The 25046-nt window shown below is 38.6% G+C and overlaps 2 protein-coding genes, 2 long non-coding RNA genes and 2 pseudogenes across 5 annotated transcripts; 5 read left to right on the top strand and 1 right to left on the bottom strand.

The window, feature by feature from the left end:
* The first annotated feature begins 338 nt into the window (after positions 1–338).
* Positions 339–4122, top strand: LOC125224302 (pyruvate decarboxylase 1-like). The gene is made up of 5 exons (XM_048127687.2): positions 339–977; positions 1058–1221; positions 2504–3157; positions 3237–3354; positions 3613–4122. The coding sequence occupies exons 1-5, from the start codon at positions 519–521 to the stop codon at positions 3967–3969; spliced, it is 1752 nt and encodes a 583-aa protein (XP_047983644.2). The 5' UTR covers positions 339–518; the 3' UTR covers positions 3970–4122.
* Positions 4123–5012: 890 nt separating this feature from the next.
* On the top strand, positions 5013–5428 carry LOC125224305 (uncharacterized). Its single transcript, XR_007176850.2, has 2 exons — positions 5013–5143; positions 5228–5428. It is a non-coding gene; the product is annotated as an uncharacterized LOC125224305 (long non-coding RNA).
* A 1311-nt stretch (positions 5429–6739) lies between these two features.
* LOC148933174 (peptide-N4-(N-acetyl-beta-glucosaminyl)asparagine amidase A pseudogene) lies at positions 6740–7883 on the top strand (annotated as a pseudogene).
* A 1472-nt stretch (positions 7884–9355) lies between these two features.
* LOC148933175 (uncharacterized) lies at positions 9356–10677 on the top strand. The gene is made up of 3 exons (XR_016137145.1): positions 9356–10034; positions 10118–10168; positions 10247–10677. It is a non-coding gene; the product is annotated as an uncharacterized LOC148933175 (long non-coding RNA).
* Positions 10678–11607: 930 nt separating this feature from the next.
* LOC148933176 (protein NLP6-like) lies at positions 11608–13187 on the top strand. Its single transcript, XM_089068533.1, has 2 exons — positions 11608–12527; positions 12613–13187. Exons 1-2 carry the CDS (start codon positions 12164–12166, stop codon positions 13062–13064), a joined length of 816 nt encoding a protein of 271 aa, XP_088924659.1. The 5' UTR covers positions 11608–12163; the 3' UTR covers positions 13065–13187.
* Positions 13188–14698: 1511 nt separating this feature from the next.
* Positions 14699–18465, bottom strand: LOC125224298 (uncharacterized; annotated as a pseudogene). The gene is made up of 3 exons (XR_016130349.1): positions 15247–18465; positions 15077–15170; positions 14699–15001 (listed from the first exon to the last, which is right to left on the bottom strand). The product of XR_016130349.1 is annotated as an uncharacterized LOC125224298 (transcript).
* Between the last annotated feature and the right edge of the window lie 6581 nt (positions 18466–25046).

Consider the following 25046-nt stretch of genomic DNA (forward strand, 5'->3'; position numbering starts at 1 on the left):
TAAAATTTTTGCTATACCTAAATCGTTTTAATTAAGTACTCCCTCCGTCCCATAAAAGTTGAGTCGTATTCCTTTTTAGTCCGTCCCAACAAAGTTGAGTCATTTTCTTTTTTAACTAAAGACAAAACATCTAATCACTCTTATTTTATTCCATAATTTACTTTACTCTCTCTTATCTTTCATACTTTTTTCATCTCTTCTATTTACTTAATATAAATTCTTAATCTCCGTGCCCAAAAGTTTTATCTCAATTTTTATGGGACGGAGGGAGTACTTTTTAGTCTTTTACAGTATATATTTTGTATCAAATCCAGAAAAGTGAAAATGTGCAGGGCAACTCCGGAAAAGTGCATTCATTTCTGGGTGGGGTTCCCAATGCTGTATCAATTCTTTCGCAGTCGGAAGAATTGATTTCTCAAAAAAACTGAAACAGTGCGGGCCTTCCATTTTACAGTAATGTATATTCTGCCAATTTTGCCTCTCAAATAAAAAATCAAGCTCAAATACCAACCAAGCATATGGAAATGGAAACAACTACGGTTCCGTCAAATTCATGCAACGGCGTCGTTCCAGCCGAGGCGACTCTCGGCCAGCACCTAGCGCGGCGGCTCGTGCAGATCGGCGTGAGCGACGTGTTTTCGGTCCCCGGCGATTACAATATGGCGCTGCTCGATTACCTCATAGCCGAGCCGGGGCTCAACTTGATCGGCTGCTGCAATGAGCTCAATGCGGGCTACGCCGCCGACGGATACGCCCGGGCCCGCGGCGTCGCTGCGTGCGCGGTCACGTTCACCGTCGGAGGGCTGAGTATCCTGAACGCGATCGCGGGCGCGTACAGCGGGAGTCTCCCGGTGATATGCATCGTGGGAGGTCCGAGCTCGAACGATTACGGATCGAACCGGATCCTGCATCACACAATCGGGTTGCCGGATTTTAGCCAGGAGCTGCGTTGCTTCCAAACAGTCACTTGCTATCAGGTACTATTGCATTGGCATGTGTATATCACTATCACGAAAGAGAGAGAAGGATTTCTACTAATTTGGTTGTGATTGAATAGGCAGTGGTGAATAATTTGGAGGATGCGCGTGAGTTGATAGACACGGCGATATGTAGAGCGTTGAAAGAGAGTAAGCCGGTGTATATTAGTGTTAGCTGCAACTTGGCCGGGATTCCACACGCATCGTTTACACCTCATCCCATTCCATATACTCTCATCCCTGTGTAAGGACTCCTCTATCCTTTTCTTTCAAACTTCATTGTTTTTCACTTTTATTTCAATTCGATGTGTGTGTTCTCTTTTGTGGTAAAGTGTGAAAGTATTTACTAGTACTTGCTCCATTTGTTCATGGATAAATATTCTTTTTTTAACTCATAAATGATTTCAAGAAAGATAAAAGTAAATGGAAAAATTCAGTATATTATGAATTCTATCTTTATTTATTTATTTACTATTTATTTATTTTATGGAGCAGTAAAATGTGATTATTATATATATCAATTCTCTTATATATAATAACCTAAGTCTTTCTTCATATATACAATTGTCTATTATAGCATATTCAATGGGAGAAGGCATATAGGAAAGGTATATTATGTATTTATCTTCTTAAAAAGTGAATTATATCCTTTTAAAAAGTAACACATTACAAAAGGAAAAGATAAATAGAAAGATAAATTATTTTTTAAAAATAAAATAATAATACAAAATGCATCAAAAAATATAAAGTGTAAAAAATAATAGTACAAACCCCTTGGAGAGGGGTTTTTCATGAAAGGAAAACAAATATGGTAGTTATAAGATTTTACCTGGGTAGGTAAGATACCTCTTCTAAATTGGAAAAGGTATAACACCTTCTCAAATATTTTAGATAATAATTTTTCATGAAAAAAAGATAAATATGATAGTTATATTAGTTTACTTCTTCATTTACATCTCTCCTTGTAGTTATTTTATTTTTAAAAAATCATTTATCTTTCTATATACCTTTCTCCTTTGAATGTGTTATTTTTGAAAGGGTATGTTTCATTTTTGAGAAGATTCATACTCTCTCCGTTCCATAAGAATATGCACTCTTTCCTTTTTGTCAATCCACAAGAATATGCATTTTTTAATTTAAAAAACTCTTTTCACTCTAATGAGGTAGAGACCCATTCTCCCCTAATAATATATTAATTATTTTTTCTTTCTACCTTTCTCTTATTTAATCAATTTTGTATTAAAACTCATGTCAAATTCATAGTGCATATTCTTTGAAGACAAAAGAGAGTAAATGATGTACCTCTTCCATTTATCTTTTCTGGTTGAAAGATGATATTTAATGAAAGTAAATCTAACAAAATGCACTTACATGTTAGCCTGCACAATGCTAAAAGGTGTAATGATTAGAGTATGCATTATATTATTATAGGTATTTTCCGTTTCATCTCTGAAGAATAGTGAAAACTATTTTCCTCATCTTTTTTCTTATCCATTGTATTGTTTGGATAAATATAAAACAAAAAGAGAGAGCAAGAAAACGAGTCTAGAAGCAGCAGTCGACGCCGCAGTGTCATTCTTGAACAATGCATCGAAACCAGTTATGGTGGGAGGTCCCAAAATGCGAGCCGCAAACGCAACCAACACCTTCCTAAAACTGGCCGACGCTTGTGGCTATCCCGTCGCCGTAATGCCGTCCGCCAAAGGCCTAATCCCCGAGCACCACCCTCATTTCATAGGCACCTACTGGGGCGCAGCGAGTACGCCGTTCTGTGCCGAGACTGTCGAATCTGCCGACGCATACCTCTTTGTCGGGCCCATCTTTGACGACACAAACACATTATCCTACTCTCTGCATCTCAAGGAGGCCAAGAAAATACTAGTTGAGCCCGATCGCGTGGTCATAGGCGATGATGGCTCGACATATGACAGTGTCCGAATGAAGGACTTCTTGTCTGCTCTTGCGGGAATGGTGAGGCGTAACGAAACTGGCTTTGAGAATCACCGTAGGATGTATGTTGGGGATGGATATCCGCGGAGAAGCAAGGAGAATGAGGCGTTGAGGGTGAATGTTCTGTTTCAGCATATTCAGAAGATGTTGTGTGGAGAGATGGTTGTGGTTGCTGAAACAGGGGATTCTTGGTTTAATTGTCAGAAATTGAAATTGCCACCTGGATGTGGGTGAGTAGGAAATGAGTTTTGGATTCAATTTGTTTTATTTCATGATGTGTGTGGTTTGAATGCAAATCTTGGTTTGAAGGTATGAGGTCCAGATGGAGTATGGGTCGATTGGTTGGTCCGTTGGTGCGACTCTAGGCTATGCTCAAGCTGCACCGGAGAAGCGTGTGGTTGCATGCATCGGCGATGGTAGTTTTCAGGTACTCAAATTCACAAAGTTTGATCAAATTTTGGCAAGTCTCATAAAGTTTGAAAACTAAATACTTAAATTACCATTTCAATTTTAACGAATTGTCTCATTTTTCTGGTGATACTTAAAATTACGTTTCAAAATTTCATTTATAAGATTTTATCGGAATTTAACCAAATTTTGTGATTTAAATAACTACTAGTGTTATCTATTAGTCTCAGTTTAATGAGATTTGAAGACGGAATAACTTGAGATGCTATATGTATAGATGACGGCGCAGGAGGTGTCAACGATGCTTGAGTGCGGGCAGAATAGCATAATTTTCTTGATAAACAATGGCGGCTACACCATCGAAGCAGTGATTCACGGTGGGCCCTATAATGTGATCAAGAATTGGAACTATACTGGTTTGGTTGATGCAATTTGCAATGGCAAAGGCAAATGCTGGACTACGAAGGTTGGATGCGAGGAAGAATTGATTGAAGCCATTGATGGTGCCATGGGAGCCAATAAAGATTGCTTGTGTGTCATTGAGGTGATGATTCACAAGGATGATACAAGCAGAGAACTTCTGCAATTGGGTACCATTTGTTCTGCAGCTAAAAGTCGCCCATCTAAACCCTGAGCTTCAATGGATTCCAAGTCCAAAATAATTACTTATAACGTATATAGTGGCATGTTAAACTATGCCACTTATGTGAGCATTATGGGTGAACATCGTGTTAACGTTATCTATCTTATTTTACATTTATTTCAATTCTGATACCTCGGTAAGTAATTATTGATGTCATTAATTATACAAATTAAATAATAATATAAACTCAGTTATTTATTTTCTCAAATTTAGATAAATGAATAAAAGAACAAACTGGATCTTGTTTTTTATTTAATTAATAAAATTAATATTGCCAATAATATTTATGTGGTGAATCAAACTAAATTTATTTAAAAAACAATAAGAATGTTCACTAATACTCACGTATTGTGTTCGTATGATAAGAGTTAACTAGGTTGCATTTTTTTAAAAACTCATCAATTGTGAGTGATGAATTTAATATAGAATTGCTATATTTATAAATTCGTGTGTAAATGGGTGAGATAAAAAAATGAAGCTTTTGTGAATTCGAATTCTTGACCATAAATTTATGCAATAAGATAATGAATCCACCGTATAAAATTAGGTGGGTTTTGGAGTTTTTTTGACATATATATTATATAATGAGTATACTGTCAGAAAAATTATAAATTTTGTTCAAAATACAGTTTGTTGCGCGATTTTGACAATAAAGATCATTAATTTTAACAAATGTGTCAAATATTCTCGCAGTCTAATTTGAGTGAATTGTATATATTGTGGGCTTGTGGCATCTTAAAAATTATACGTGACCGAGATCACCAATGAATTTTAACATTTTTAAACACAATATTATCCCAAGTCAATAACTTATCATGAATAAAAAACAAATTATTTGATCAGGAGGAAATTGAAATACTATAAAAATCATAGTAACTTTTACTGCTAATTTGAAAGTTGTGAGATACATGAAATTTGATTAAAATTAATAAAGTTTCCGGTTATTCAGCCAATTACAGTTATCAGTCTTTTGTAACTTTCATTGGACTACCATTTACAAAGCCACTCAGCCCAATAGTTTGAAGGCCCATTTAAATCCATACAAGACTACTATATATCCAAAGCAAACCCTAGGGTTTCTTCCCATTGCGATATCCAATATCCGCATTGCGTTCAAAGAGGCGATTCCTTATCTAGAGTTTCTCCTTCAACAATGAGAGCTAAGGTAAATGTTTTGCTTCCGATTGTTCATTCATTAGCAGTAATTTTTTCCAGTAGAATCGATCTCTTATTTAATTCTATTTAACAGTGGAAGAAGAAGCGTATGAGGAGGTTGAAGAGGAAGCGCCGAAAGATGAGACAGAGATCCAAGTAGAGACATCCGGCGCGCCGTCTCTAGGGTTTTATCTTCGTTTACATTATCTATTTTTCGAATTTTGTTATGTAGTGGATTATGACTCCTCTAAACTACAAGTTTTTGGATCGTTTTAAGCAATTGAGGTTTTCGTTATTTATCAGTGTTATTTTTTTATTTGGTAACCGGTTTTTCTCTTTTATTTAACCTCTAGTTCTATTTCGTTGAAAGATTTCCTAAATGAAGTGAGCTTATTACTATATGTAAAAAAATAAACAAAGATCTGAGTGAAATCATGGTCATTGTGGGCTTGGAATATATCCAACATGCCAATTTTGTTATCTTTTATCTGGCATTGAGTTATGTTTGTTGAATCTGCTTTATTTTCTGCTTAAGTAAATAGCAATGGTTGTCCTGTGTTTGTTGTACCCTCTGTAGTTGATTTCCTTTCGTTAATTTTCTCATTGTACTTGTGGAAAGGTGTGAGTAAATCAGTTAGTTCTTATATCTAATCTCACAGGGAGTTTGTTTTCTTCTTGTTCTCCTAGAGATTGAAAAGAAGTTTGTTTTGTATTATGTCTAAATTCAATACTACTCCCTCCGTCTTCAAATAGGAGTCCTCCTTTTCCATTTTTTTTACGTCCATGAATAGGAGTTCCAGTTTTTCTTACCATATTTAGAGACAATTACCGCCTTCGTTATGCATATAAATTTCAAAACTGCCATTAAAAAACCTCAAATTCACCGCCTCTATATCTTCTCTCTCTCGAACCCTAACTTTAATCACTGCTCTCCACTGCCTCTATCTGGAACCCTTGCTTAAATCATCCACTGCTTCCTCCATCTCCACCCTTCCCTCTGTCTCTGGAATAATCACTGCTACCTCCATTATCTCTATCTGAACCCTAGCTTTAAGTGTTCTCCTCATCCTTACCAAATCCTCTTTTAGATTGAGTTGAAAGCCTACCAATGTATAAAGGTTTTGATTCGAGTGAGCTCAAACGGGGGAATCAAGTAGATATTAGTCTAAAGCTCCATTGTTCTGAATTTTGCAAAAATCTGTTCTGTTCCCAGCAGATTTGCATTGCAGTGTAGTTTTTGTTCTTGGTGTTTGATTCTCCAGATTTGCATGTTCTTGGTGTTTAATTCTCCTGATCAGTATGTGTGTATAATTCTCTGCAGATTTGGTTTTGTAGTTGTTTTCGGCTTGTGTGTTTTTTTTTTTTTTTTTAATTTGGAGATTTGAATTAAAAGCAGTAATTAAAAAAGGGAGAACTAAATTCAGAGAATTGTGGCTGAACTTGTAAATCAAACAGTTTTAACTAGGTTCCAAATTCCACTATCACATTCTAATTATTTTATTATAGAATAAAGGCCAAATTAAACTCTTAATAGTTCCGTTAAAAACTAACAATCAACCCTATTTTGATCAAATTAAACTCTTAATTTTGATTTTTAATTCACATTAAACTCTTCAACCACACCTCCAGCCTCCCCCCCAACTACTCCACCCCATCAACTGCACCTGGTCAAACGCCGTCCTCCACTTCTCCGCTGCCGCCAACAGCACTCAAATCGACCGCATCTCCGCCGTCTGGCTTGTTGGCGCCGAGCTCCTCCGCACCAGCACCCCCCAATCCACCCCCAACGGCGTCTCCTGGTCCTTCACCAAGGACGTCACCCGCTTCTCCGCCCTCCTCCGCCGGCAAAGCCTCTACCTCTCCGTCATGTTAGAGAACACCGTCGATGAATTCCTCACCGGTGCATTCGACGTCAACATCACCTTCCTCTTCTACAACATCAAAAATTCCTCAGTCCACAACCGCCGCTCGCTCAATTCGAGCCCTAGAAAAATCATACGCAATCAACGCCGGCAGTCAGTCGCGATCAATGCTCCACTCGAGCTAGACCAAATCCCCGCCGATTTGATCATCCCGGTCTCCACTGCCGGGGAGGAAGGGTACTGGATCAAAATCCAGAACGGAAACGACGCCGTTTACAAGGGGATTCAAATCCCTAACAACACCTACAGAGCGGTAATCGAGGTCTTCGTCTCCGTTCACGGCGACGACGAATTCTGGTACACAAATCCACCGGATTTCTTCATCGAGAGTAACGGATTGAACATCACGCACGGCCACGGCGTCTACCGCGAAGTTCTCGTTACGCTCGACAACAATGTCGTCGGATCCGTCCTCCCCTTCCCAGTAGTCTACACCGGCGGCATAAACCCCCTGTTTTGGGATCCAATCGTCGCAACCTTCAACCTACCTTCCTACGAAATCGAGCTCACTCCGTTTCTAGGCATTCTACTCGACGACAAAAAGCACTACTTCGGATTCGGCGTCGCCGACGCCATCTCCTACTGGCTCGTCGACGCGAATCTGCACCTCTGGCACAAGGTGACGGTGAAGAAAGAGATCCAGATCTCGCTGCCGTCCTCCGGCGTGGTGGCAAGCTTCAGTGCGGAGTCAAAATAATTAGAATAATTGGGATATTAATTAGTGAAATAAAAATTAGAATTAAGAGTTTAATTTGGTCAAAATCGGATTGACCGTTAGTTTTTAACGGAACTATTGACGGAGGACCAAAATGATCAAATTTCCACATGTGCAGGACCAAAAAATTCCAAAAGATAAAGTTTAGGACCAAAAAGATAAAATGGACATATGTTCAGGACTAATTTTGGCCTTTACTCTTTATTATATTCAAACAATTTTTTAAAACCTCTAATCATTAGGAATGAGACTCCTAATTGTGGATGACAGATGGAGTATTTGATTTTATATAAGCAAAAATAGATTATTTAATTGCCTTCGTTCTCAGGGGATTCTCTGCACTACAATTTTGGTTTATAGTAGGTTTATATAAGATGATTATTTATGAAAATAAAATTTAAAGTAATATAATGACACCTACCTTTATTTCAATAAACTGAATTTCAAGGTGTATGTAACGTAATTTTTAAAAATTTCAGTTATGAGTTCTGTCTTCATTAGCTTATAATTTTTAAAAACTCCATTAGCTTATAAATTTTAAATCTGGTGATAATATACATTTGTCTGTCTTCCTCTTTAGTCTTAGATCGTTGACTATTTATGAGTTCTGTTGCGACTTTAATTGCTTCGTGATTTTGAACAATTTGTTTCTAGTTTGGGGGTGTCCCCCGGCAAGAAAGAAACTTGGATTGTATTGCAATTCAATCGGATGATGCTTACAACACTAGCTAGGAATGATAAGTCATACTACTAACAGGATATAATAAACCATACTATAATCAAAGAGAACCTTTAGCCAATCTCACACCTCTCTCACACGTTGGTTATCTCGAACTTTTTTTTTTGATCATTTAGGTGCTGACTCATGCTCGTTATTTAGTGCTGGCCTCATGCGTGCACCGTGTAGGTGCAACCTCAAATATGATAATTTAATTACATTTGTATAATCTAATCTTGATGGTTCAATTTTTGATCCAATAATTCATATTTTTAAAAGGACTAAAATATCCTCACTAGAAAAGAATAAAATGTCCAATTGTGATTGTATCCGGGTTCTATCGAAGCTAATAGCTTCCTTAGGGATTGGAAATTTGCCAACGCTATGGTTTCAATTACCTGCACCGTCAATTTTAGATTGTTAACCGGGGAATTAATCGAAAAGGGATTGCATAATGGAGACATTAAATACTACTCCAACTCCTTTGGTCCAAATTAAGGTGATACATTTTTTTAAATTTGTTCTAATTAAAATGACATATTTCTGTTTTGGATAACCTTTTTATCTGATACACTTTGCTACATTTTTCTCTCTCCTATTATATATTCAATTCTTTTTTTTTCTATTAATTTAACTTACACTCATTTTTTTTATCCAATTAACCACATTAACTAATAATTCTTAAAATTTCGACTAAAAAATTTGTCATTTGGAGGAGTAGTTACACGATTATTATATGGAATGATTGATGCAAAGTAATAATGCTGCAACTTGCATTTCCAAATGTGCCCCTAATTAATTAGTCGGCCAACTTATTTGATTTTTCGGCCCGGTCTTCTTTGATAACAAGCTTTTAAGTCTTCGTCTTCGTTGAGGCTGCAGAAATTTTTGGCTCACATTCACATTATATTTGTGTTTCGATATGCTTTGTCAATTATTCAGTGTATGATGGATGAGGGATATGAGGAACGTGTACGTGTGTGGTCAATGTTTGAGCGAATTCTTCAATAACAGATTTCAAGCAGGATCTGGATGAAGAAGCTTTGGCACATGAGGAAGTAGACCAACACAAAATCACAGCTCTGCTCAAAGACATTGTACCGCCTCTCAAATGGATGTACATCGATTATCTCATAAAATTTTGGAGAGTGGTGAAAGTGGAGGGGAGTCATCACTACCTCTCTTCCTCACACCACCCTTTTCATGATAGCAGGCTCCCCACGGGGTTACATTGGAGCATGGAGCGATGTAGTGCTCGTGAGTATGTCGTGGACATCGAGGAGGAGGAGACCGCGAGCAACTTGGAAGCGTGGGACGGGTGTACCGGAACAAGCTACCAGAATCCACACCTGATCTGAGACTATACTGTACCCATGAATTTCCGATGCGGGATGAAGCTGCTACCTGTGGTTTCAGAGCTTACATGGCACTGCCTCTATTTGATTCCCGTACCCATCAATACTACGGTGTGTTGGAGCTCTTTCAAAGCCGAATTTCTAATGATGACAGGGATCGTTTACTATCCTTGCTGGAACGAAAACTACAGGTTAATCACAAAATGAATCATGTAATATATTTGATTGAGTTAAAATTTTCTATTAATCGAACTAAAGGCTTCGATATATTTAGATTTCAGGGTTGAGGTCCAATCACAATTCCATTGCTATTAAAAAAGAAACGGTAAACATAGAGCATTCCTTTGAAATGAGGTATTTCATTTGACTGCAATTTCTTATTTCCTCTCATCAATATAAGCAGGTGCAGCAACCTGTAAGTGAAATAGCAGAGGTACTTTAATTGGCAGTGGCAACAATCCCGGGACTATATCTGGCACAGGTTTGGATCCCCTGCAACAAACATTGTGCTAACATCACCACCAACTTATACTGCATGGAGATGGTATCTTTCATAGATTCTCAAAGTAAGAAATTCAATTCGTGGTGTGATATTGGTGATGATATGCACGACTATCTACAAGCTTGTGAATTTCACAAGTTGCAAATGAATAGTCAAAATCACTATTTAAATTTACATGACCTCTCTATATATGAGAATTCATTGGCCCACTATGCCCACAGAGCTAGGATGTCCCATTACATTATAGTTGCTCATCAGAGCAACAACAACCACTTGTACTTCATTAAATTTTTTCTTCGACCAAAGTATATACAAGATGCTTATGATGACCATTCTCTACACTTGCTCATAAAGTTATTGGAGATCAATCTCAAGAGTGTAACTGTAATGTTTGTATCTTGGAAACAACTTGTAGAGAAATATCTAAAGTGTGATGCAATAGAATGCAAGTCAATTTTCAGATTGAAGAAGTCTGACAAGCAAAACTTATTGGAGTTGAACATGACAACATACTTGAAGACGGCTGACTCGTGTTGCCTAAAACCTACAGCCACCACATCCACAGGTGTGGACACGGTATGGGTTTTTAGCTTGCCAGCTAAACAAAGCGTATGTAAAAAACATATTAAAAGTAACTCATTAGTGATCAAGGAGAAGATGGAAGATTTCATGAAGAAATTAGCAGTCAAATCCTGGAAACACAATAAATGGATAGTCCAATTTTGGGCGCCAAAAAATGGGGCAGAATAGGTGCTATCTAGAAACTTTAGATCAGCCTTATGTTGTTGGTTGTCTTACAAAAGGTATAGCTTCTTTTAGGAAAAAATGTACGAAAAATTACTATTTTGTTGACGACCAAGCCAAACAAGATGAACTTGGACCCCCTGGACGTGTCTTCAGATCCAAACACCCTGAAATCAGCCCTGACCTCTACTACTACACTAGAGAAGAATTTCCAACAAGGAACTTTGCAATGTTTTGTTGCAATCGTGGATACATGGCTTTATCCGTGTGTGATGACTATGATAGGCTTGTGGGTGTGCTAGAGCTCGTAGGTTTTTATTATTTTGACCTTCAGGTCATCGAAAAACTAATGGAGGTACTATCTCTTGCTAGTTTTGACTTGTTAATATTTGAAATCGTCGTGAAAAATATGTCCACTTTCATGCAGGCAGAAAAACTGTACTCGACTCATATATACTTCCACTCAAGATTTTTAGAAGATAAACCTGTCAGTGTATGCTTTAACACAATTTAAAATTGGTAATTCTGTCACCAATTTGAATTAATTTGTGTTGTTTGAATCAGATTGTCAATTGCAGGAGTGAAGCTTTGGCAGAAATCCGAAGTCTTGGGTTTCCCTTCTCACATACATGGACCTTCCCCAACTCCATATGACAAATGTTTGGGTTTCCATTACAGAATGTGATAGTACTACCAATAGCAATATGAGCTGCATGGAGCTGGTATTATGCAGTAATGATATCCACAAATTTGTCCCTATACATTCAGTTCACTGTTTTCATGTTCAAGCCAGAAAAGGAATTGTGGGGATGGCATTGTCATCCGAAAACAAATCATGTTTTTGTCCAAATTTAAGTGAATTTAGCATAGTTGACCAGCCCCTGTCACACTATGACATGAGTGATTGTCGTGATGCTTGTTTTGCAATTTGTTTGCAAAGTTCACACACGGGTAGCGTTGTTTATGTTTTGGAGTTCTTTCTCTACCAAGGTCTTGCAACACATAAGTATGTTTGGTCCTTCTTGAGCCTTCTATTTCCAATACTAAAGTCTAGATTAATATCATTTAGGATGGATGGCATGTGGGAAGGAAATAAGAGAGGAATTAGTGGTTGAAGTTATTGAGTTTTCTGATGCAAACAAACTTGATTCCTCTGAATTAGAGTCTGCTTGTGTGTGTCCAGTCATATTTAAAAGTGTGCAGTACAATCAAAAGGTTCTTCAAGAAGAACAACAAAACGAAAACCATCACGTTGAAGAAGAACAACAAAATGAGTACCATCACACTGGAGAACAACACGCTGAAGAATACCCCGTTGATGCTTCACATCCCAATACACGAGGTGGAGGGATGGGAAAAAAATTCCCCAATCTTAGTGCTGAGGTTCTCAAATCACATTTTGGGATGGAGCTAAAGGATGCTGCAGAAAAACTTGGTGGTGAGTATCAACGATGGTTCAATCTTATCTTAAAGTAAATGTGTATTACGTACTGACATGAGTAGGAATTTACTTGTTCTTACAGTTGGAAGATCAACATTAAAGCGTGCATGCAGGTTCCATGGTATTCTTAGGTGGCCAAGAAGAAAACAATACAAGAAAAATCCATCCCTTCCATCCCTTTTTGAAGAAAAAAGTGCTGCAGATTCAAAGCAAGATATGTTGCCATCAACCAGCAACTTTCATTCATTGGAGAATGTGACACAAATAAACATAGGAAGCGCAGACAAGGTGATCGTAAGGGTGAAGTATAACAAGGATTCAATAAAATTTGTGTTGTCTTTACCATTACTAGGATTGACAAGGCTAACTGAAGAAGTGGCGAAGAATTTAAATCTGGAGATGGACAGTTTCAAGTTAACATACGAGGATGAAGAAGAAGAGGAGATCTTATTAACCAGAGATGCTGATTTGCAACTTTGTCCAAAGACTCGAAAAGCGACAGGCGAGACAATCATCAAACTGTTAGTTCGATGACAAAACTAGCTCTGCTTTTTCTCCTTCATTTCCTTTCTAAACAAACGCCTTTGCATTTTCTTTACACATTCTGCCCTTGATGGTGTTGGCTTTGTTAAGACATTATCTGTATCTTTCTCCTAATGTTGGATTTTGGTGTGAAAGCTTCTTTATTGGACTGCATTTATAGCAAAAGAGTTTGCGAAAACGAACACTCTTATTGTGCTGAAAGCTTCTTTATTGTGCTGCATTTATAGCAAAAGAGTGCGAAAACGAACACACACTATATTATTTATGTTTAGAGTGTAGATGCTTCTATAGATTTATAAAGTGTTCAACTAGCTACGGCCTACGATTCTACAATTCTCAGAGTATGATTAATTCCTTATAAAGTGATAAATAATTCACAATTAACCCTCGTGCAATTCAATTATTCGAAAAAGTATTTTATAATTTGATCAAATTAATGGCCTCGTATCTATATTTGTGGTTTGGGCTTTAAGTTCAAGCCCAACTAATAAAACGAAAAAACATGATTTTATTTTCCATAACTTGACCATTTTACTGACAATAGTCGTATTTTTTGTAAAAAAAAATATTTTGTCAACCGTTAAATTATTCAGCAATTTGAGTATTGTTGTATTCAAATGAATTTTCACCAAAATAACCGATTGATCTTCAGTTAGAGTTTATTTTTCGCAAGTCAAATGTTTGCAGTTCTGTATTCCTGCACCAATCGGTGGGAAAAAAAATGAACTGCCAATTTCGAAATAGCGTCGTTATTTGATTACGTAAACACCACTCTCTTGTCTTCTTCCTGCTCGACAAATTGCCTAGCTGAAGTAATGAAACATTCTCATGATTAATTTTAAATATCCAGTACCAAAATTGAACCACTAAATAGTATGAATAAATTCTCATAACCATGTTTCATTAACCATTCCTTGTATTGTATATCATCTGATTTTAATGTGAGTGATTCCTATCCGGTGAGAGCTTGTTTTTATCTTCTGTATTAGTGTATACCTCTGAATCATCAGTCATCAGTGCCTGTTCTTCATACAGATTTCAATCTCTATCACTCACAATCTGCTGTCGTTGGAGAATCCCCGATGGCATCTTCCGGAGAAATCAGCTTTGCTAGGGGGCTGGTAGGAGATGCCCTTTACCGCGAGTTGCAGAGACTATTGACTGATACAATAAACTTCAGGTGAGAATTGTGCTTTCTTGAAAAAAATCTCCGCTCTATTTTAGTGTTCAATTGCTTTCTTGATTAGACCGTGCATAGTGATTCGATGGTTATGCTTGTCTATGATGGATTGACATAGCTGGTGTTGAATGTAGTTATCATAATTTGGTCGTGTATTGTTGTTGAACATGCTATTGAAGGCATTTTTTTTTCGGGTTTTGAAGAGAGCTTGAATTTTTTTGACTTGCTATTGCATAATCAGATTCATTTTGTTTGTTTTTTTTTTCTGTATCAAGGCAATCTGATACTTGCAAAATCCTTTCAGAGTGATATTATTCATACCTTTTTGGTATTTGATCATGTATTGCTGCTGTGAGTGCTGTACGTTGCATGCAAAATGAGATAGAATCAAACTCCTAGTATATTTTTTATCTATCTAAAGTTCTAAACTAGTAACTCTTAAAAAAACTGAAAGTTGTGGCAATGATAACTAAATAAACCTCATATATCAACGAACACCCATATGCTTGTCAAATAAAGCTCCTATTTTTGTATGCACACCACTCAAATGGGCCGAACACCTGTCAAATACAGGTTGGAAAGATCCATGCGCAACGAAAACAAGATTTACCCAAATAATAATAATAAGAAGAAAAGGTTAAAGCTATTAATGCACATTGAGTTATTGAGAGACTAGCTACTTGGATCTCTGCCTCTTTCTTAGCATGTGACTATTCAATGTCGTCGTCCTCCTCTTCGTCTTCCAGCACTGCAACACAAAATTGGAAACATAATGCAAACTGAGAAGTCGTAACGATTTTATCATGAAAAAGTTGCAGAATACCTTGATTTAGTGAATCCGAGTGTGGGAAAGATGAGTGATAGGAATTGATCAAGTTGCTTGCTGTAGTATTCCCTCCACTTCTTGCACAATGCAACTGGAACAAATACTAACATCAATCCAACTCCATAACCCAAACTGGTGATTATCAATTGCCAATCGTATTCTCTCACTTTCAAGCTTGCAGGTGAATTTGCCTCTGGTGACTCGGGGGCACAGCTTGTATTCAAAGGAAATCCGCACAGTCCTGAATTCCCTTCGAAGCTTTCCACTGAAAAGGTTTGAAGTTGGGTACCTGTTGGGATCATTCCATACAAGTTATTGTAAGATAAGTTCAAGAACGAGAGAAAGTTCAGTCTCGAAAGCTCTTGTGGTATTTTCCCTGTCAGCTGATTGTCTGAAAGGTCCAGTGATCCAAGCTGTTTCAGATTTCCAATGGAGCTTGGAATTGCACCTGAGAATGAATTGTGTGATAAGTTGAGAACATAAAGTGAGCTGAGATCTCCAACTGTAAGGGGTATATCCCCGCTGAAATTATTGCAAGAGACATCGATAGCAGTGAAGACTGTCAAAATCTTGACAAGCTCCAGCTCTAGGCCTTTGATAGTAACTGTTACTGCATCCTGGTAGTACAAGTTCATCAGAAAATCAAAACGTATGTGGCCTCCCCTCAACTCTGTGCCATTCTCTAGCATCATTCCTTTCCAACTTTTAATATACCTCGGATTTATTGCACCACTGAAGTTATTGGAAGCTATATCAATGATTTGAAGACTTGGCCATCTCCCCTTGACCTCAGAACAACTGATGTTCCCATGAAATTTGTTGTTGCGCAGAACAAGAACGCGCAAGCTGGAAGAATGTTTCATCTTGCATGGGAATGTATCGTCAATCTTGTTGTTTCCAACATTAAATACTTCTAAAGATGTGCAGTTGGCAACGGACAATGGGATTCTTCCTCCAAGGTTATTTTGACTGAGGTCTAATGTCTTTAAACCACAGGTGGAAGAAAAAAAATCTGGTATCTCACCACTGATTTTATTTCTCCTCAGATTCAGCACTCCAAGAGTAGAACTCTTTACTAGGCAATTTGGTATACTACCACTCAAGTTGTTGTCAGACAAATCAAGAACTTGAAGGTAAGTTGCGCTGCAAAGATATTCAGGAATTGTTCCACTAAGGCTATTGTTTGCTAGAGAGAAGAACAGTGTGACGAAGCAAAGTCACCTATGTTAACTGGATTGGCCTGCTGAAAGTTATTGGTTGAATAGTCTACATAGATAGCTGATGCTGGCGGTAGTGGGAACTCACCTCTAAGTTCGTTAGAGTGTAAGTCTAGTACAACAAGAAAAGAAGGGATTTCAAAAGGCTTTTGAAGATCTGCCAGGAAATTACTAGAAAGATTCAAATGGATGAGAGATCCATTTCCAAGGTTCCAAATCCAACTAGGTACTTCTCCCTTGATTTTATTCTTTGAGAGGTCCAGAAATATTAATTTGGATTGATTTCTGAGATCAGGAAAGTTGTACAAGTTGCAGGAAGCTAGATTTAATCGGCTTAGCTGGGGATACTGGGATAAACTTGAATTGCTGCTGCTTGAAACAACAGACAAGTTGTTGAATCCAAGCTCCAGTCTTGTGAGGTTTGGAAACCTTTGAATCTTTTCCAGATTAAAGGTGCCATTGAAGAGGTTTGAAGAAAGTGATAGTACACTCAGCCTCTCAAGTTTGAAAAAAGACTCTGGAATGGACCCTTTAAGCTGGTTCCAACTTAAATCTACTGTATCCAGATTGGAGGTATTTGGAATGTGAAATTCCTCAATCTGGCCATTAAATGTGTTGTTGGAAAGAAGAAGCCCCTGAAGTGAAGGGAGACCAAACAGAGAAGAAGGAATGCTCCCATTCAAAGAATTGGAACCTAAGTTTATGTATTCAAGACTTGAGAGGCCTTCAAAATGGTTGGAAGAAAGTGAACCGGTTAGAGAATTGCGACTGAGGTCTAGGTGTGTCAATTTACTGGACATCCTAAAAGGGGGTATTGAGCCAATGAAAGAGTTGAAGGAGATATCTATGTAGACTAGCTCTGTTAGTTTAGAGATGGTGGTCGGTATCAATCCGGTAAAGTTGCAACTAAAAAGGTCTATCTTTGACAACATTCTTAGATTGCCAATGGAGTCTGGCAACCCACCTGACATATTTGTGAGGCTAAGCACCATAGTCCTTAAAGAACTATTCGCTGGAAGCTTGGGAATAGTGCCACCGAGATTCTTATTGTTGGACAAATCAAGAATCTGTAAAGTGGGTACCTGAAAGATGGCGTCTGGAAAGATACCTTGCAGAAAGCAATTTCCCAGAGTCAAGGTTGTCAAATTTGAAAATTTTGCAATGTACTCCGGCACCGTTGTCTGCAGATTGTTACCATCAAGGCGTAGAACTGACAGAGAATGAAGCCCTGCAAGTGAAGGATCAAGAGGGCCTGATAGACCACAGCTGCGTAAGCTTAGCGTTGTTAAGTTGGGTAGAGAAGAAGACAATGCTTGGCACCAGTCACTTTTCTGAGCAGAAATGTTGACATTGTCAAGATAAAGTTCTCTCAGGCTTGGAAGATTCTGAACAAGCCTTCGCAGATTTGGATTCTCAAGTATTAGAGCTCCTCCAAACAAGCTGGACAGATCAAGAGTAACCAGACCTCTCAACTCTGAAAGTTCAATCGGGACCTGTCCGCCAAAGCCTGCATTTGACAAATTCAGGTTTGACAAATTGCTCAGATTTTGAAGCCCCTTTGGAATCAGGGCACGGTTCAACAAGTTGGAAGCCAAATTCAGGCTTTCAAGAGATTGAAGACTGAAAAGAGCAGTCGAGTTGTCGATCCCTCCAGAGATGGCCTCGTTTTCCAAGTTCAAGCTGATCACACCTGCACCATCACAGCCTACTCCTTCCCATCCACAGCAGTCATCACTTCGGTTCCATTTCGACAGCTTGGTAGAATAAGTGGAATCGTAAACAAGGGTACTCCTCAGCTGCAGCAACGACGATCTTTGATGGACGTTGCATTGGCCGGAAACAAGAAGAGGAATCAAGATCTGGGACATGGATAAGAAAAGAAGGTAACGGAGAAAGAGTGGAATGCTCATTGGTTTGAATTGCAAGAGTCTCCCATAAACATGTCTAGTATGGATAACATCAGCTACAGCTTTCGACGAATTCAAAGGAAATATAACTTTTAGTTTTGAAGTGGCCAAGAATTGATAGGGACTTGAGAGAGAAGCAAAGAAGAAAGGAAATGACAGGGAGTTCCCATTTCGTTTCATGGTCAACAATTGGTAGCTATGTGCTTTGTGTTTCTTTGTGTGATCATAAAACTATTATCCATAAGTTTATTGATTTGGTTTGGCTTTGGAAGACTTGCATTCACAACTAGCTGCAACTAGAGTTTTTAAATGTTTTCATACACATGGAATCGAAAAAGGAATCTATGGATTTGCAATTTATAAAATTATATATTCTAATTACAGAATTCATAGGCACTTGGTCTCTCTATCATGGAATCTGGATTGGTGTGAGAATTAGTTAAATAATAGTGTGAGTCAAATAAAGTGCAAATGCCAAATACCCAAAAACGAGTGAGGATGGAGATGATTATAATAATAGTTTGAATCAAATGAAGTGCAATCACCTAACGAGTTTGCGTGGAGATGAATATAATAATGGGCGTCACGTTCTCTAAATAGGGCATTGCAGTTTTAATAAAGTCTTACCAGTTGCATCAGGTTTTATAAAATTTAGAAAAAAAGGAGTTAGGTGGGTTTGCAGCGACGGAGGAAGGTCATGGTGCGAGTGGGGCGCTTGACTCGACTTATTTTTAACACAAGTATACTCGCAAGTGTACGAGGCTAATGTAGCAAATAGTAAGCAAAGAGTATCGTATCCACAGAGACAACGAGTGTCAACCTAATTACCACGAACCAACCTCAACTACTATCTAGATGAATCGGATTTTTGGGTTTTCTAAATCTATTTAAAAGCAAGGTAAAAACAATTAAAAACAACTAGAAAACTAAAAGCAAATAAGAAAACGGATGTAGATCAAAGATGGGAAGGGTAGAATCCTACGGGATCGATAACAACTATCCTATGCTCAACTAACTTCCTAACTATGCCAACAAAAGGTCTCAAGGGTTATTAAGCTATCACTAAGGTAAAACTATATCTTTTCTCAAAGCATATAATTTGTAGATTGTTACCTAGAACCGAAGTCTCCTTCCTAGAACTAAGGCAACAACTCCTAATAGCTCCTAAGATACTTAGCTTCATTCAAAGGCTCAAATCTCTCGATTATATTGGCAAAGACGTCAATTTCTTCTCTTTCAAATTAAACTACTCACTTCTCAGTTCTTGTAGTAAAATCCACATGCATTTATAAGGTGATCAGTCAAATAAATGTATAAGCACAGAAGAAATCAAAATAACCACATGAGCCAAGGCATAGAAAAAGGAAATCAATTAAACATAAGAATCATTGTATCTCCCCCGTAGAACTCTACGAAGGATTTAGCTACTCATGTTCAACACAAAAGTCAAAGAAATATTCAAAAACATTGTTTGAACAAGAATAAAACTAAAAGTAGAAACTCCTAGAATTGGATTGGGCGGATTGGAGGTCTCGTCTTCAATCTTGCGATGAATACTCGTCCTCTGCTCGTTCTTCTCTTCTTCCTAGATGAAAAAGTGGTATTTTTGGGGTAGGAGGCGTGTAGAATGTTGTGGAGGCGTCCCATGCACATTAGGTTAAATAGGGCTCGAAATTTCCTTGTTTGGATCTGTCGGCCGAACCTGGCGGGTCGCCAGGTTCGTTGAACTATGAAGCTGGCGAGTCGCCCGCTGCTCTCGGCGATTCTGGAGGAAGGACCTGGCGGGTCGCCAGGTTGGTACTGGTGCGAAGCTGGCGAGTCGCCAGCCTCGTGCTACAATTTCGTCCTTTTTCCACCTTTCGCCATTTAAGCTCATTTTCGAGCCTTTTTCTACACATTCTTCAGAAAATGGTCAAAATACCAATAACATAGAAAAGTAGCTATAAACCATGTCTCAAAATACACAATATACGATCAAATCCAAGTAAAACTACCCTCTAAAATTATGTAAAATCCAAGTGAATCAACTCTCCCAAACTTAAACAATTGCAAGTCCTCGAGCAATGAAGAAAATGAACTAGGAGAAACTTGGATTCAAAAGAGTTTTAGACATCATCATCGTCTCAAATAATACGGAATAAAGGAGCATATCTCAATACAAATTCCATTAAGTTAAGCCGTCGAATGCACTTTTACTACTAACTCGTATATCACCTTGAATTCATGCTTCACTCGAGATGTATATATATGTGTATAATCACCTCACTCAAAGTGTATAAGATATAAAGTAACACGCAAATCAATCAAAAATGCATGGTTTACCATAGGCTTGCTCAATGTCTAACCTCTCCTCTACTTCGTGTGACAATAAATCTAGAGTCCGAAAGGTCTTTTGCTTAGGTTATAATGTAGGCTCTTTGGTAGGTAGGGTATATTTGGCTAAAGTGACTAAATTCCCAAAAAGATAAAATCCCAAGAAATTGCACAATCCACTTTCAACTTCAACCATTCGCCAAAACACTTTTCCACAATAACTAGACTTTGTCTAATTTCTTCCCAACTTCCGAAGGCCTTGAATTATTCTCTATATACTATATATATATATATATATATATATTTTTTTCTTTTCCATTTTTTTTCTTTTCTTCTTTCTTTTCTTTTCTCTTTTTTTTTTTCTTTCTAAGTACAACCAATTTCCAACTTGATAAGCTAAACACGACCAATTTCTTTCAACAACTAAACTCTCCAAATTCTTCTTTTCACAGCTCAACAATTCTAGAGTCTAGGATTCCCAACCCACTTGATTAGCTTGACAAAAGAAAAGGCAATAGGCTCAAACTTGGCTATCAAGGGTATTATTATATAATAAGGTTAGTGTTTAGGTAAAAATGAGGCTAACAACAATGGCCTAACATCTTCCCCTATCTTTAAGGTCACTATGTAAACTCAAGAAGACAAGGAGCAAGTTCTAGAAACACATACACAATTGATGATAAATCACACATGAAAGAATTAAAAGCTCAAGTCTCACTGGGCAAATAGCATGAATCAAGGCAAACAAGCAATTCGTTACTTATGCATCCTATTACTCAAACTCTTAAGTCAATGGTCAAGTGATAGCTCAAAGTGGAAGGTTCTTTTATCATAGACGACTAGTCTTCACCCAAATTACTACCAAATTTTCCAATTCAATTTCAAATTTTTTTTTTTTTCAATAAATCCCAACCAATCAAAACAAAACAAAATTCATGGAGTTCTATCAACTAAAACAAAACAAAATAAAGCAAAAAGCCAATTAAGCGACTAAGGCAAAAAAAAATAAATCTAAAAAGGATACGTACCTCGTAAGTGTCACTATCCACCATATCATCCCCCCAAACTTATTCAAAGCTGCGCAAAGAATGAGTTTGAAACGTTGGTGGAGAAGTTATGCTTACCTTGCACTACTGTGGTGGTGGATGCGGCGGGTAGTTAGAGAAAAAGTTGGTGTTCCATTGGTTCATCATGGCAGTCAGCTGGTCTAACTGCTCTCTACTCTCTCGTTGCTCCCTTTGCACTTCCTCCAAAACTCGTGCGGCGTGCATATCCCGATCATACATCGCATTCCATTGATTAGTTTGGAACTGCTGCCACTGGTCATGGTTTTGCTGATGCTGACCCCAAGTTTGGTCCCACGCTCCATGCCACTGTTGATGCTGCACCCACTGAGATTGTTGTTGATCCCACCGCTCATCCACTCGATTAGACAAGTCGGTGTAGGAGTTTTGCAATTGCTCCAGCTGGTGAGTGACAGACTCTTGAAACTCTGCATCTCGGGCATTTTGGTTCCTTCTTCTACTTCGATTCCTTTGTTGATACCTATGAGAGGTTCCCAAAGGTTCGACCATCGCATCTTCTTCCTCCTCCGCATCCTCATGAATGGCCATATGCTGGCTCGAACCAGCTTCAACCCCCGGGTCAAGAAATGGACCTGCAAGTGGATACTGTCTCATCTTCCAAGGTAAGCATGCAGGGAAGGCCGCCACTACTCAGTGGTGTGCAGAGGTGTCCATTTTCCAATTAGCTTGGAAACTCCATCCATCAATATGTGTCAAATCTGGGCTAGGCAAGGGAAAATGATCACCCCGTGAGCCTTGATAGAGATAGGCGTAACAGTTCTGATCCCTCTTGAGTACGTCCATTTGGTGGAGAACATCATAAGTCAAGTACATCTCCCCTGGTATTATATGGTTTGGGTTGAGCTCGATGTCGAAGAAACTGCAGATAGCAGTGATGTGTCCCCCACAGCAGATCGTCCCTGTGTTATTCCTAGCAACTCTTTCCCAATACAAAGGGACATACTGATTGAGATGGATGAGTTTTCCACGAAGAAGGCTGTATAGTAGGAAAATCTCGGTACTGTTAATGCTTCCACTGTCGGAGCGGGCAAAGATCGAATTCGAGATCCCTCTGTGGCACAGTCGCAGCACTGGATTTCGAATGGCACTCGCCTTGGAGGTGCCAGCTGTGTAGTGCTCTTCTAATGTAATCAACTTCCAAAAAGAATCATGGTTAAAGTTCTCTTGATCTCCATCCATTGCAGTTTTAAACACAACATCGAAATCGGCTAAGGTGAAAACTCGGTTTTGATTGTCTAACCGAAATTCTACTCTATCTATCAGCTCATGCCGGCCAACATTCCTCTTGATGACCTTTAGGGAGCTCAAAAACTCCAATGTATATCTGCGGAAGGACGGGTAAGCTCGAAATAGGAATCCATGAATCCCTTGCTCTGGTTCGCCCACTAAGCTCAACTTTACTACGTCTGCTTCTACTCCTAAGTAGTTTAACATATGCTCCTTCAAATATCGAGTAGGCACAGTTGGCCTGCGGGATAGTCTGTCCCATGCTTGCTTCTGTTCTTGATCGAGCCCTCGAACACCATATTTGCTCGGTGCCTCGGCTTTTCCTGTGCTAGACATGGTACCTATAAAAAGAATGTGTGAGTTCACCAAAGAATAAAGTATGAGGGGTGGGTTCTCGAAACTCCCCCAAACTGTCATCTACTTCATGTCTCTATGTAACAAAAACACATCATGAAGTAGGCATAAACCAAATTCACATAGGAAGATAGACTCGATTCCTATAAAACTAGGGAGATAGACTCAATCCCTATAGCAATTCTCAACAATTCATCACACAATATCCCCCATTATGAAACATGTCACCCGTGAACCGATTATACCTTCCAACACAATTCTTCAACATGGGTAAACGTTCAAAACCAACAAACACCAAGATTAAACATGAAGTTCCTACTGAAACCAAGTCTAGAAGCATCCAAAACTTAGTAATCAACAAGAACACCTCAATAAAACTCAATTCAACAATACTCCACCAATGCTTCAAAGAATTGCAACATAAAACAAGTTCTATCATATCAATAGCTCAACTTTAACAAAAACCCATCAACAATAATGGAGATTAGAGTGATGGAACGTACCTTTTGAGTTTAATTTTCACAAATTCGAGCAAAAGTGAGAGTTCACTTGTCTTCTTGAATAAACACTCAAAATCAACAAATTACATGGTGAATCTCTTCTAATAAGCAAGAATAGCGAATGGGTGGAAGGAATTTGAGATTAATTGGTAGAATGTAGTGAAAGAAAGGAAGAAATTTGGTGTTGGGGCGTTAGGGTTCGAAATTGGGGAAGAGAAGGAAAAAAAAAAAAAAAAAAAGCGAAACTTACCTTTTAAAAATTACCGCTGCACGTGTCTGGCGGGTCGCCAGGTTGGGCGAGGAACGAAGCTGGCGAGACGCCAGCTAGCTACGACAATTTTCTAAAACATACCTGGCGAGTCGCCATGTTGGTTTTTTGACGAATCTGGCGAGACGCCAGCACCTACAGAGAGATACGACACGCCTGGCGAGTCGCTAGGTTCGTGTTACTGCGAACTTGGCGACCCGCCAGTTGCCTACGGGATTTTTCACTATTTTTTTTTTTTTTTTCAAAAACTAGCTACCGATGGACTAATAAAAACAAACTAAAAGACTAAGGAAAACTGAAATAAAAACAAGGATTACCTACTAGGGGTTACCTCCCCTTAAGTGCCTTTGTTTTACGTCGTTGGCTCGACGTCTCGAAGCTTGCACTTAGGCCAATTTGAGCACGAACACTTCCCTCGCCTGATCCGGACTGTAGAATCTCTTGACATATTGTCCATTCACCTTGAACACTTTTCCATCTGCCCCTAGTAACTCCAATGTGCCATTTTGCATCACTTCTTTAACAATGTAAGGACCCGACCATTTAGACTTCAACTTTCCGGCAAAAAGCTTAAGTTTAGCATTGAAAAGCAACACTGTTTCCCCCGGAATGAACTCTCTCTTTTCAATCATTCGATCATGATACGCCTTCATTCGTTCCTTGAGAATAGAAGAATTCTCAAAGGCTTCGTGTCTAAACTCGTCAAGCATATTCAACTGTAGCATTCTTTCTTTGCCGGCCTTAGCGAAATCTAAGTTCAACTTCTTCACTGCCCAATGTGAGCGATGTTCCATCTCCACTGGAAGGTGACATGATTTTCCAAACACCAATTGATATGGTGACATCCCTATCGGGGTTTTATATGCCGTCCTATACGCCCAAAGTGCATCATCGAGCTTGAGTGACCAATCCTTCTGATTTGAGCTCACTGTCTTTTGTAAGATCTGCTTGATCTCTCTATTGGCCAACTCGGTTTGGCCATTGGCTTGAGGATGGTATGGTGTCGTCACCCTATGCTTCACTCCATACTTCGCAAGCACGCTTTCCAGCCATCGATTGTTGAAGTGTGAACCTCCATCACTAATAAGGGCTCGTG

The sequence above is a fragment of the Salvia hispanica genome, chromosome 1, assembly GCF_029641045.1.
Source record: "Salvia hispanica isolate PSC_SH4W2 chromosome 1, Shi_PSC_v1, whole genome shotgun sequence".
Classification (NCBI taxonomy): Eukaryota; Viridiplantae; Streptophyta; class Magnoliopsida; order Lamiales; family Lamiaceae; genus Salvia; species Salvia hispanica.